Source organism: Artemia franciscana, chromosome 8 (assembly GCF_032884065.1).
Source record: "Artemia franciscana chromosome 8, ASM3288406v1, whole genome shotgun sequence".
Lineage (NCBI taxonomy): Eukaryota > Metazoa > Arthropoda > Branchiopoda > Anostraca > Artemiidae > Artemia > Artemia franciscana.
This window is the reverse complement of record NC_088870.1, coordinates 12,312,145-12,326,426: the sequence shown is the minus strand read 5'-3', so window position 1 is coordinate 12,326,426 and position 14,282 is coordinate 12,312,145. Positions and strand designations below refer to the sequence as shown.

Sequence of the window (14,282 nt, the reverse complement as noted above, 5' to 3'; positions counted from 1 at the left end):
CATTATTTAGAAGGAAAGGACTGTCAAGAATAGAAGATCCTTGTCCCATGACTGGTAATACAGACAGCCACTATTCTCTCTACTTCTTGGAACAGAGTGGCAATTAAATGGGATTAAAATTTGAACAGACTTATTGGAGCTGAAATAAAGGCTAGTTAGTGCTTCAGAAAATGAATATAACAGACTGATAAAAGAGTTCTTAAGTTTGTCTCTGAGACAAATACAACATTTAGTGCATTACCTAGTAAAATCAAAAAGCAAATTATAAAAGGCCTAACAAAGGATTGCTGTTGCATTTACTTTATATTTTATTAATACCAAAATACGGTAAGCTTTTTCAAGCTTGTCACACTCAACATTATAAAACAAAAAATTTAGGACAATGCTGACAACATAATACACACATACAAATCTATAAAAAAAATTACACAATATGAAAACATACAGGTCACAAAACAACTAATAAAAAAAAAATTCAAAACGGATTGTGATAAGACCTAGTATGGAAATCTATAGAGGCTAAACTACTTTTGAAAGACTGGTTCATGATAGCCACAACTGTTAGCCCAACGGAAGTCCATTCGAAGTCTTCCACACTCGGCTAGATAAAGAGTTTTGTCCTAATCTTTTCTGTGAACATGGTGGGTATATTTTGTGTTGGTGTTGACGGGTACTACTGCATTCTGTAAAAGTGAAGAAGTGAGTTGGAGTGGTATTATCAATGTTCCTAACAATACCGAATGTATTTATTAGGTTGGCTCTATCAAGTCGGAATTGAAGACTAGGCAACTGTAGTCTCTGCATTCTGTGGTGGCCCTATATGTCTCTGACCTTATTTTTAATTTATGCAAAAGGAAAAAAGTTATCCAGTTCTGAGATACTGAATCCAAATATGAAATCAGTTCGTCTGTATTTGCTATAGGCGTGTTTTTAGAAATATTGCCTTACCATCCACAATTAGGTTTACTGTTAAATCACTATGTAACTTACATAACATATAAAATTACATAACAGCTAGTTCCTGTAATTTTATCTATTTGTAGTATTTTCTTGGAATACTCAGTCAAAACATGAAATCAGTTTTTAAATCAGCTATACTTTCCCAACAATAGGATCATTCCCTATCCCAATCATTAGAAAAAGCTGGACCGCAATGCTGCTCCTTTGGACAACATATAAACAAAGATAAACATAGGCAACATTAGATTTCTCATGGGTAGGCACATGTTTGGCATCAGTATTCACAACCTGGAGAACAGGAAAAGAAATAAGAGGAATTGAACATCTAGGGTATAAGGAAGAATGCAATATTGTTGAAGAAATAAAAAAGAAAAGGGAAAATAATTGGTATGGCTGTAATAATGCAAAAAGAAAAGATAACATTAGTTTCAGAATGGAAAGAAAAACAAAGATAGCATTTATAAGGAGAATCAAGGTAAAGATAAGTTTTATTTGAACAACGCCATAATGTGATGACATTTGATTAGGAAATTTGGCGCTTTGCATTAATATTTCAGTTCCATAGTTTTTTCAATTTTTTCTAATGGGGAAACTATGTGGTCAGCATGAATACAGACTTGCAGCTAAATTAAACTTAGTCTCTTCCTTGTTTTACATATGTTTATTGATTTTTATTTTCTGTAGTATTGAGGAGCTAATTAAGGAGATAATTAAATAATTGCATGCTAGTTTGTGAAAATTTTCCTCTTTTCAGAAAAAAGGAGATAATAAAACATCTAAACTACTACAACTAAAATAATTACTTGCTAGTTTATTTTTCTTGGTTGGTATTGCAACACCAAATAACAGTGCTAGCTTTACATGCAGATAAGGCAAAGATATTCAAAAGCAGAAAGGGGCATTATAAAATTCTGTTAGTTACCTCTCAAAGTCTCAGCAAGGACAATTTTCTCAGAAAGCAAAGTTAATTATGACAAGACAGCTAGAACAAGAACTGAATGTAAAGAATTAAAAGAAATCTTAGAATCTTAGAATGCACATGACTAAAATCATTTGTTTTGGCATCTGCGAAAGTCTTTTGCTGTGTCATATTAAAGCTTAATAATGAAGCTACAGCAAATTATGCAAGCAAGGTCATTGGTAAACCTAATGAGGGATGATACCCCCTTCCTCTGGCTCCAAACATACCCTGGACAAAACAAAGTTTGATTTGCAACTGACAATAAACTTGGTAACTAATATGATTAAATAGCATTAAATAATTAAAAAAAAATCTGGTTGGCATGAATGCAGAGTTGCAGCTAAATTAAATTTAGTTGCTTCCTTTTTCTTGGGACAAATTTCCAAGGAAGTGAAACTAATTATGCCAAGATAGCTAAAACGAGAACTGAATATCAAGAGTAAAAAAAAATCAGCCCCCTCCCTTTCTCCAAGAAGAAAATCCTAGAAATGTTCATGACTAAAATCATTTGATTTGGTATCTGCAGAAGTCTTTTGCTATGTCATATTAAAGTTTAATAATAAAGCTATAGTAAACTATGAAAGCAAGGAGATTAATGAATCTAGTGACGGGTCATACCCCCTCTATCTGGCTCCAAACATGCCATGGACAAAAAAAGTTTGATTAGCAGCTGACAGTAAACTTGGCAACTAGAATGATTAAATAATTTTGAATATTCTTAACACAATTCTGAAACATTCCATGTTTTATACCAAACTTACATGTAACCTGAAACTGGAAAGATAATGAAAGGAACTGTAAGGGCTAACTAAATGAATCATAAACAACAAATGCTTTCTGATGAGAATTTTTAGATAATCCTCAAGTTTGTGACAGAATATTTACAACAATAATAACAACAGGCATTACTTTACATTCTTCTTATAATACAAACACAATTCTTTTGATTTCCATCAATTTTCTGAAAACTCCCTAAGAATTTCATGAAGAACAGCTTAACAGACGTTTGATATTTTCTTGGATATGGCTATTCCACCAGTTGTTAGAAGAAAAACAAAGGTCCTACATCAAATTTCAATCAATATCTTTATGGCCCAAATAAAGAATATAAAAGAGGGAATATTTTTCCTTACCAAGAAGAAAAGAGACCCCCCCCCCCTTTTAAAAATCCTGGATATTTTTTTTTATTATTATTAATACCAAATACGGTAAGCTTTCAAGCTTGTCGCAATAAATATAATAAATAGAAGTTATGACAACATAATACACAACATAATACATAATACAACTGACAACATAGTGCACACATATAAATCGATGAAAATAACGACTACAACAAACACTGACAAATAATACTATAAATTATTTAAAAATGATTTACTTTGAAAATTTGTTTCTGCTAGTCTTGTTTTGAATTTATTTATGTCATCTGTCAGAAATGTTTTAGGTGGAAGGTCATTCCATGGCTTCCACACCCTGCTGTAAAATGAATGTTGGCCTATTTTACTTTTTGAAAGTGAGGGGTACAATTTATGTGGGTGATAACGGGTCCTGTTAGTGTCATTAAATGTGAAGAACTGTGATGTACTTATATTATCAATGCCTTTTATTATACGGAATGTGTTAATAATGTCTGCCCTATCCCTTCAGAATTGAAGACTTGACAATCCTAGCCTGTGCAGTCTATTTTCATATGGCAAATGTTTCAAATAAGGTACAAGCTTAGTTGCTCTTTGCTGTATTTTTTCAACCCTTGCTCTGTCATTTTTATTCAATGGATACCATACTGACGAATTGTATTCAAGTATAGGTCGAACTGTTGATTTATAAATGGCAATGAGTGAATGGAGATTAAACTTACGGAAATTCTGTCTAAGACATAATAGCTGATAGTTTGCCTTACGAGTTACTTCAGAGACATGCTTGTCAAACCTAAGACTAGAATCAAAATGAACACCAAGGTCACGGACATTTTCAACAGGAAAGATTGAATGTCCAGCAAGATGGTATTGGTAACTTTGTTCTACGTTGCCAAAGTAATGGACAACCCTACACTTATTTTCGTTGACAAACATGGAGTTAGCATTACACCGATTGTGCACTGCATCCAAGTCTTTTTGAAGCAACAAAGCTTCATCTGAATTTGTCAAGGAGCGGTAGAGCTTTACATCATCTGCGAACATTTTAATTGTGGAATGGTGGACAACAAGAGGCAAGTCATTGATGAAAAGGCAGAAAAGTACTGGACCAAGGCAACTACCTTGTGGAACGCCATTTAAAACTATCTCAGCAGAGGACAAAGCATCACCTACAATCACTTTCTGCGTCCTGCCTGTTAGATAATCACCAATCCAATTCAACGTTCTGGCACCAAGGTGATATACCTCACACTTTTGAAGTAAAAGCAGAATGGAAATTTTATCAAACGCCTTAGAAAAATCTATATAGATGCAATCAAACCTGAGACCTTCATCTGCCATCCTATGGAAGTCAGTAATTACTTCCATAAGCTGTGTATTACATGAACGTTTTTTATGGAATCTGTGTTGAGATGGATGCCAAAGAAGATTCGATTCGAAATAATTTTGTATTCTCTTGACAATTAGTTTTTCCATAACTCTGGAAAAAATTGAAGTGTTTGATATTGGTCTATAGTTTTTAAATTGCGTTTTGTGTCACTTTTATACAGGGGTTTAATTATTGCTTTTTTCCATGCCAAAGGGCAAGTACCAGACGCCAGACACAGATTATACAAATGTGTCAGTGGTTCAGTGAGTACTGCTGCAAGCTCTTGGATCATATGGTTTGAAAATTCATGAATATCTGGTGATTTATTTGTGTCAAGATGCTTCAAGACCTCAAAAACTTGTTGATCATCAAAGTCAGAATCATCAAAACCTATTGTAAAATTGGTAGAAAAATTAGGATCAATAGGAGTTTCATTGTGAGGTTGTGTAAAAACAGATGAAAAAAGTTTATTAAAATGTTCAGCTTTTTCATTATCATCGTCTATATTTGTCTGTGTTTCAGGGTCAGTGAATGAAGTTGAGGATGGGGACTGTGATGTCTGGTTTTTTCTTAGATATTTCCAAAGCCTTTTTGGGCAACTTTGAGCTGATGCAATGACAGAAGATTCTAGTGCCTCATGATTTGACCGAAGATATGCCACTCATTCAAATCATATCTGTGAGATGGGACAGCAGCAAACCACTTCACTGGATCATCCCCTCTGTTTCAGCCTTTGCAATCATAAATAATACAAGTTCACACCATTGTCCAAAGTTGGTCTAAAAATTACTAGGAATTCAATGGGTAGCTTAAATAAAAGAAAATAGGAGGATTTTATATGCACCAAGAGTGTAGTAGACAAATATGTTTCAGGATGAGCCTACTGTATAAATTCCTACACAGTGATCCTAGATAAGAATTATAAGAATGAATGCCCAAAACTGTTCCAACAAACAAACCAAAATCTAAACTCCCTGTAGGAAAAACAGCAAGAAAAACTAAAAAAGTAAAATCATGCATGTACTCTCTGACTCTTAGCAAAAAACTGCAGACCAAAGTTATATATGAATCAGTTTGATCAATCTCAGTTTGACCAACATTTTCATGAACACAGCCAAAGGTGTGATTAAAATAAATTTTAGAGTCTACTTAATGTGCTACTAGTGCTAGTGTCTTGGTTCTACTACTATCTATTTATGTTTTGGTTAATAAATGAAGGAACATCAAGATAGGTAGAGTTCACACTTTTAGCTAACATTGTCATTTGAAATTACAGTTAATTATTTAAATTAATTGAAATCAAATAGACCTTTCTAACTGATATGATCTATGAGATAGCATCTCCTTCATAGATGTCTAATGGAGCAGAGGCATTAAAAACCATAAAATATAGCTAAATTCAAAGCTGTAACTGCTTTAAAATTCAGTGCTACATTTACATTTCATAGTCATCTATTTCAAATGGATGGATTTATGTTGAATAAGTTTGAAAAACTTAATAATTTTTAAAGATTTGAGTTTTTCTATTTTTCAATGTTGTTTTGTCAACAGTTTATTGATGGACCAAACTTAATTATTACTTCCATCATAATTGCACCCCTTCTAAAATGGGAGCAAATGTGATGGCAGTTTATTTGCCCAGGGCTACATACATTTTTTTTCTTGCTTTTCTTCAAATTAGTTTTATTTATAATTATTGATTAAATATGGATGACAAATAAGCAAAAAAACAAACTGCAAAGGTAATTAAAAACAGTATAATTGCCACAAGACATTCTAGAAAAGTGGAGATGGTTTTTAGATGGTCCTAATTTTACAACAGCATGACACAATGTAAGTGTAAACCCAATTGTCTCTCACTAGAGCCAGCCTAGTGGGAGTAATTTATCATTATAAATACAAAATGTGCTGAATTTATAAAATGTGAGGGTTTGGGTGTTACATAATTTTGCTCAATTGGATGCTGTTTTTTTTTACCCTGCATACTAGTATACAATACTGCATATTTACACTAGCCTAGTAGTAGACTGTTCACTTATATACAGCCTAGCAGTATTAACACTAGATTATACACTAGAAGACTATATTTGTTATTTAACTAGTAGGATATAAGATTTTGTCTTGTTATTGTTTCCTATATATAATATATGCTATTTTCTAATAGTTGTCTTGTGGTACCCCATTGATAAATTGGCTGTAGAGCCTAAGCATAACATGCTATAGCCTACAAAGAGGACTAATTGTTTATCAATAAGGCAAAAAAGATGAAGGTTAAAGTTGTAGAAATGCACATTTATGGATTGTATAATTTAGTATTTATGACTCTTTTGAAGTAGCCTAGGCCTAGTTTTAAGAATTTCTTATTTTCCTTCACATGGTCCTCAGGTCTTAAGAAATACCACAACAAAAATTACAGACCACTACAGGTATTTTATAGTTAATTCTTGGACATGAAATAAATAATTACACAAACTACTCGATATTTTGTCATGTTATTTGATTTCCAGAGAACTTACAAATCATACACACATGCATTTAATTCAAATCCGATAGCTTGCTTTAAACGTAGATAGCAGTGATAGAACGGCGGAAGCCGGGCTGTAGGCCAGAGATCAGGAATCTTGATTCATTTTTGATATTCAAATGCTAAATGTTGAAATATAATTGATTATTGTTGAGGAACTATTTGTATCTCTTGTTTCATATGTGTGAAGCAAAATATTTAGTGATTTTTTAACAAAAGTCGAGCTACACAATGCTCCATTTTCACCGTAATGATGGGCCTCATAATTGATTATTTACGATGTCACTTTAATTAGCTGTCAATTTTAATATGCACCCAAAGGTCAAATAAAGGTTTTTAGCACAAGTTCAGTACGAGTCAACCCATTTCCAAATGGGTACCTGGAGAAATCTGGGGAAGTAAAAAGGAAGTAGTTGCAAAAACAAATGAAGACAGACCCCAAGCACCTTTTGCACTTGCTTGTTGAAGGACCATGAAACAGAGTTCGGCTTCAGTACCATCGGATTGGAAGACGAGGCTAATTATTAAAAAAAAAATTCTGTATAAGGAGTTTTTAAGGAAAAATAAAGAGCTAAGTTAAACTAAGCATGTGTAGGAACAAAATCGCACAGTGTTCAACAGTTCGTGATAAAAAAAAATGCAAACAAGGAGTAACTTGGCCCAATAGTAGCCATAATTCTAAAAACAGAATTTTGACAACAATAGGTAACATCGAGGGAATTCAATTTTTTATTTTGGTTACTAATGTATAATATTTATTATGTTTAATACTACTTATCAAAACCTAATACTGTTGTTTTGTTTTCTTCTCAAGTCCGTATTCTTTTTTGCCCTTTATTCTTTTTTCTTACTTTTTTAAAATGCACTTTCAGCATTAGAAAAGCTCCAAATTTATTACATCAAACAATTCTTGGTAGCAAAGTGTAAGTAAGGAGAGATTCAGCCCAATATTAACCGAAACTTAAAAAACAGAATCTTGATAAAAATCAACACATCTAAAGAATTGGCTTTCTATACTGATTCCAAATATATAAAATTCAATATATTTCATGTTACCCATCAAAAGCTGAAAGGCTGAAAATACTTCCTTATTTTCAATAAAAGGGGGAAATACACCCAAAAAGTAGAGCGATCTTAATGAGAATCAAACGATTCAATTGAGTATATCAGAGAACTCCAAAAAGAAGGTTCCAGATTCCTATCTATAAAAATGTGAAATTTTGCAATTTTTCTTTCGGAGAATTAAAAGTCCCTTTGAATTAAAAGTCCCTTTTTAGAAGACCATAAAGATTGTGCCAGGAGAAAACTCTTGTCTTCTGGTTCAGAGCATTTATTCAGGGTTAAAAGTGAACGGACCCATTTTGAATTAGATACGTTATCAACATTGCCAAACCACATTTGATCATGGCTGCCAACCACTGACGTCCAAAAAGAGTGCAATTCCAGTAAAAAAAAACTTATATTTGCTCAAAAAGAGTGCAAGTCAAAAAATGTGCATGCCCAGGGCTACAAAAGCTTGCGCATTACCTCTGAGGTATAAAAGAGTGTATTTCAAAAGAAAATTGTGCAAGATGTTTATCCGGTTCCTTGCGTTAATTACATTTCCTACGAAGTTACCAACTACTGACGTTCAAAGTGAATGAAAACTAACAACTAAAAAGAGTGATTTTTACTCTTCCGCTTCTCCTCTTTGGTAAAAAAAAGAGTGCATTTCACACGAAAAGTGTGGAAGTTGGCAACCCAGCATCTAATTTGTGCACAGTCTACTGGACCTAAGCTGTTTTAACAAGTGAAATAATTGTGACCAGATAAACGAACATCAGCATTCCATATAATCAATAAATTGAAGAAATCAGGTTTCATAAATAAATAACGGATTACAATTTATGAACTATACTACTAAACAGAAAGATAAGTGATCTTTTCATTATCATCCGGATTAATTACGACTTCTGTTAATTTATCCGAAACCCTACGAGAAATTAATCGAAAATTGAACAGAATAGAAATAGTTTTGTCACAGGTTCAAGATCTTAAAAACGACCTATCTGCTATTTCGTTGTGAATTAAACGACAGAAAAAAAGTTTCTCGGAGGATGCGTCACAATTGAAGAAGGATTACCTAAGTTTGCAAGCTGAAATATCGACTAATAATGTAAAATTGCAAAGACTAGAAAATGAGTAAAAAAATTGTAATTTGGTACTCTATAATTTCGATCCTGCAAAGAGGTTGTTCGTTATGAGAAGACTTAATGAAAGTACTGAACTGACATGTGACAAATTAATGGCTGACAATGATAGATATTAAAGAAATTTTTCGGTTAAAGGCCAAACAAGGCACGTGACCAGTGTTGATAAGTTTACAACCAGTTACATTCGCGACATAATGTTTCGGTTAAGCACAAATCTGAAAAAGGGGGAGGGGTTATTAGTGTTAGTCCTGATTATACATAGCATTAACTGTCTATCCGTAACCGCCTAGAGCCGTTTCTTGAACGTGTTAGAGGAGAAAATAGATAAGCAAGACTAAGAGAGACAGAGTCGGCTGTGATAGTTGAAAGTGCGGCATTGGCCATTTTGGTCGAAAATGAGCTATGTATGTGTCGTGGGTAAATTTAGCTTGAGAAATTCAACAGTACACTCAGAATTTTTTTATCTTGTACCGCTACGAAGATAAAAAATAGGCATACACCATTTTCGGACGTGGACTGTTTAACCAAAAAGAAGACACGCGTAGAGCATACGTCTCTTTTTTGACCCTAGTCCTTTGGACTTTAAGCCCAGAGCTGGGGAATTCATGATAATGTAATGGAACCGTTTGAAAACACCCCTTTGTCAGTCACTGGCCTGGTCATCAAGATATGGCCACGGAAATGAACAACAATGATGATGCAGGAATACAGAAAAATCTGTCCCTAAATTTAAGTGAACTTGAGTTTTTGCCTAATGGAGATATACTTGATTTGGACATGGTTCGCAGCTTGTGTTGTGACGGAAATCCTAAGATACAACACTCAAACAATGGAAAAGACGAGAAAATTGACGTGTTTGAAAATGTATACAGTGATAGTAATGCCAGTATTCAAAATCCAAACTCCTCCAAAGATGAGAAACCGAATGGTTTGCCACCTGTGCCTGCTAAAATGAAATATTTAACGGCTAATTCAGACACTGACGAAGCTTCTAGTTTTAGTTCAGATGAGCAGCCAGTTGAGGAAAGTTGAAGTGAGAGTAGGAAAAGTGAGAAACGATGCAACAGAAAAGGCAAGAGAAAGAAAATAAGTTCAGAACAAAAACAACAGAAAAACATCTGTAGACAAGGAAAATTCCGAGGAGTTGGAACAAAGCCTTAGAGCAAGAAAAATATTCTATAGCAGTTCTTGTGTTCAGAAGTGCAAAAGAGGAAAAGGAAGCAAGAAGGAAAGCAAATATAGACAAAGCCAAATCGAAGAGTCCTTTTCCAGGTAAGAAATACTCGTCTAACTGCAAAAAGAAATATTTCGTCTTATCTATGGAAATGAGGATAGATATCCACCGCGAACACTGGGCTCTGGCCTAAGGCCTAATGCATACATAACCGCTCCTAGAGCCTCTGAATATATCTTGGGGAAAGGTGAAATTGGGGGGTTGTATAACGCCCAAGAAATAGCTCGGTTATAACTATTTCTTACCTCTAAAATCAACTGATAGTTCTAGAACAGAATCATTACATGGAAGGGTCTGCCCAAACATATTTATGTGGATACTGGGATTTAAGAGAACGAAGTGGATTTAGATAATCTGTGAGAAGATTGTCAATGAGTCTTTGACTTTCCCGTTCTACAAGAGACGTGGTAGACAAAGCAACAGCAAAGAGACAGTAAATAAAGAGCTTATAATTATGAACATTAAGTCCTTCAAACAAAGCTAGCCAAATTATCGTCAAAAAAACAGTCCAAGTGTTAGATACTTACCAAGAGAAGTCACTGTTCAGTTCTTGCTCCATGATAAGAAAATTTATCCAAATAAGAAATGCTATCGTGCTTCTTATGCCGGTGTGATGCACAGCTTACAAGTATCATTGAAAATGCCAAAGAGTGATCCGTACGAACTTTGCAACACCATGAAATGAAGAATGAAGAAGGAAATGAACAGCTAAGTGAAAATCACCCTCATGGGGTGGAAAAAAGGGTGTACAGTTTAGATATGCAAAAAGTACTTTTGTTACCCTTTATGCCAAAAATTCAAGGAGTCACACTTCAATTGCCGTCTAGTAGTATTCAACGAGATTTTTTCTACTTTAAAATCAAGAAGAAGTGTGCCCGAGATCGCATATTGCATTGTGTGGCATTAAGTCATCTACGGTGGAATTGGTGATAGTGTGGTCTCAGCCATATACAGTCTAATCCGTGGGCTACGTGAAGTGAAAGAATTTGTTTTGTTGTGTGACAGTTATTACTCGTCCGAAAAAATTGGATTCTTTTTAGTGCACTTGTTTGCATCGTTAATCACATTTGGAGACCCAACACCATCAGCTTAAAATACCTTAACAAGGGCCACACAAATATGACGGCGGACACTATCCATGGCTGCATTGAAAAGAAGATAAGAAGTCAGACCGCTGCTGAGGATTTGAAGGTTCCAGTAACCTGATGCAAAATTGCACGAGAAACACTCGTGTAAAGGTTCTGGACACAACAGGGCTGCGAAAAAGGATTCGGTCGTGCTGAAGAGAATTTTATGGGCTACTTTTCAAAAGAGTCAGAAAGACCTACTCTACAAGTATGATTTTGACGACACTTTACGACGTTTTGATTTCCAGAAACAGAAATCGAAGCACATGAAAGATTAGCCAAAGAACACCAAGGGTCCACGAGAGATTTCAAAAGAAAAAAGAGTTCTGAGAATATTCTCACACTTTTCTGATGAGCAAAAAAAGCAATTTGGCAACTTGCTAGTGAATGAAAGGTTACCTGATCCAACCACATGTTTTGAAGGATGCCAAAATGATAATATTTAAACGATCAAATAAGCTACTTTATTATTTTATTTCTTCTTGTAGATTTAAGTCAAAGTAGCCTAAATACAATTTTACACTAATCTTTCAGTGTTCCAAAGAGATTTTATAATTTATTTTGTTCATTACATTTTATTTTTGTATTATTCGAAGTTCTTTCAAGAAGTTGTGCCAATGATTGAGTTGCTTATCTTTTTTTCCATTGTATTATTTGAATTAAAAAAATTATATTATCTGAAATCCTGGAGTACAAAAAGAGAAAGAAGAAACCACGAATAGCAGTCTCTAGATCTGTAGAAAATCAGTAGTGGTTGAATTTCAAAGTACTTTGATAAAACGATGGTCCTTGGAAAATTGGACCTAGGAAGTAGAATTGGACTTAGGAAGTAGGACTATCTCAAGTCTCTTGCACTTCAAAGGAACAGGAGTCGAAGGCAAATTGTATATCAAAATGAATTTTTGGAGGGAGTTCTACTGACAACGCGAACAAAATAGCCATATTCTTTTAGGTCTTGTGGCACTTCAAAATGAAAGGATGAGGATTATCTTATGGAGCTATAGGGGGCATTATATCTATATTGAATTCACTCGAAATACTTGAATTTAAGTTATACCACTGAAAAGAGCATGAAAAAGTTGGTTTAGAAGATGTTCTATTTATCTTCATTAGTCCCATCCTTCAGAAGACCACAAACAGCAAATTTTTTCTGTTTGTTGGCTCTCTTGAAAAGTTACAACAATGGCACATACCACACACATTCAATTATCACAACCGAACTGGCCCTCTCCCACGTCCATTTATTTCCCAAAAGTTATCTGATCATAATTTTGAGGTAGCCATTTTGTTCAGTATAGTTAAAATATTAAATAACTATGTCCTTAGAGGTAAAACTATCTCCCATAGTCCGTGGGGAGAGGCTCGTAAGTTATGAAATTTGCCCATTGCTTAAGCATAGTATTGTTACTGGGAAGTATGCAGACATTTTTCTGGGGGGGGGGATTTTGTGCTTGGGGTCTATTTCTATCCAAGGAAAATTTTACAATGGGTCGGTTTGACAGATTTCCTACACATAATTCTTTTTAATTGTCTTACATTCTCTTTGTCAACTCAATTTTGCATGTGGAGATGTTCAAAAGGAAATATCTAGGGGCTATTTTCCAAGTGTTTTGATTTACGAAAAAAAAAAATCCATGGAAGGGGGCATTTTCGGAATGATCGAGAAACCGATTAGAGATTAAAGTCTTTCAAATAAAGTATGCTAAGGATAATTTTTCAGTGTGAATTGTCCGCAAAAAATTTTATGGGGAGGGGGATTTTTAACGAGGATGGAACTGTCTGGAGGGAACTTGACGGGGGGAGGGGAGTGTACTTAACATTGGATGACTCTTTCACGGGGGAGTTTCTTGTAAAGGTAGGGGAGTATATTGCATGGTGATTGATCCAGATTTACCTGCACTATTAGAAAAACCAACAGAAATTAAATAAAAAAAAAACAAGTTTTTTTAGCTGAAAGTCAGAAAGAACATTAAAACCCAAAACGAACAGAAATTATTCCGTATATGAAGGGTTCCTCTCCTCAAAACTTTGCTCTTTACGCTAAAGCTGGACTGTTTTTCCAAATTATTCAAGATCGGCTACTGAAACATAGATGTTAATTAGAACAGGAAGCTTTTTTAACAAGTGCTAACAGCATTAGTGTAAAGAGCAAGGCACTGAGGAGGGGGAAACCCTTCATATACGGAATAATTTCTGTTCACTTAGAATTTGAAGGTTGCTCCTTACTTTGACTTAAAGAACAACTTCGTTTTTAATTTATTTTTTTATCAATAAAGACTAAACCTTACATATATTGAGTTTTGGCCTTCTTATTGTGAATGAAAAATGCGCCCACTTTGCACCGATTTTTTCTGACATGTGCCAAATAGGCGAAATGCACCGATTTAAAAAATCAAATAAGCAACCATCTAAATATCCCGCCCAAATGGTGCAGATGCACCCCATCTGGCCACGCTAGTTTATATGAGTTTCGTAGTTTCACATTAAGTCATTTTGTATAAATGTTTTATTTGGATTTTTTTCATTTTCATTATATTTGATGTTAACTGGCCACTTCGAAAATGGCCAGCTAACTGATAAAAAGAAAATAGCCTCTAGTTTTGATCTTTCAAAACGGACACATCTTAGCTAAAAATGACACATTTTTGGATACTCATGGGACTTATTCATTGACCAAAAAGTTGGTAATCCTGATAGACGTACTCAGTATACTAAAGTTTTTACAGCTTATTTGTCTTTTGGTGACTTCAATCTAAGTGGCAGCCCCGCTTGGAGT

The 14,282-nt window shown here is 34.4% G+C and overlaps 1 protein-coding gene across 3 annotated transcripts in view; it reads right to left on the bottom strand.

Moving 5' to 3' along the window:
* Positions 1–6,980, bottom strand: part of LOC136029991 (protein neuralized-like) — a gene marked incomplete at its 3' end in the record, with an annotated part of 86,664 nt that extends 79,684 nt beyond the window's left edge. The window contains 2 exon segments of one of the 3 annotated variants that reach the window (XM_065708578.1): positions 1–139; positions 6,946–6,980. In XM_065708578.1, coding sequence (XP_065564650.1) covers positions 1–49 — 49 coding nt within the window. 3 annotated transcript variants of the gene reach the window in all.
* Between the last annotated feature and the right edge of the window lie 7,302 nt (positions 6,981–14,282).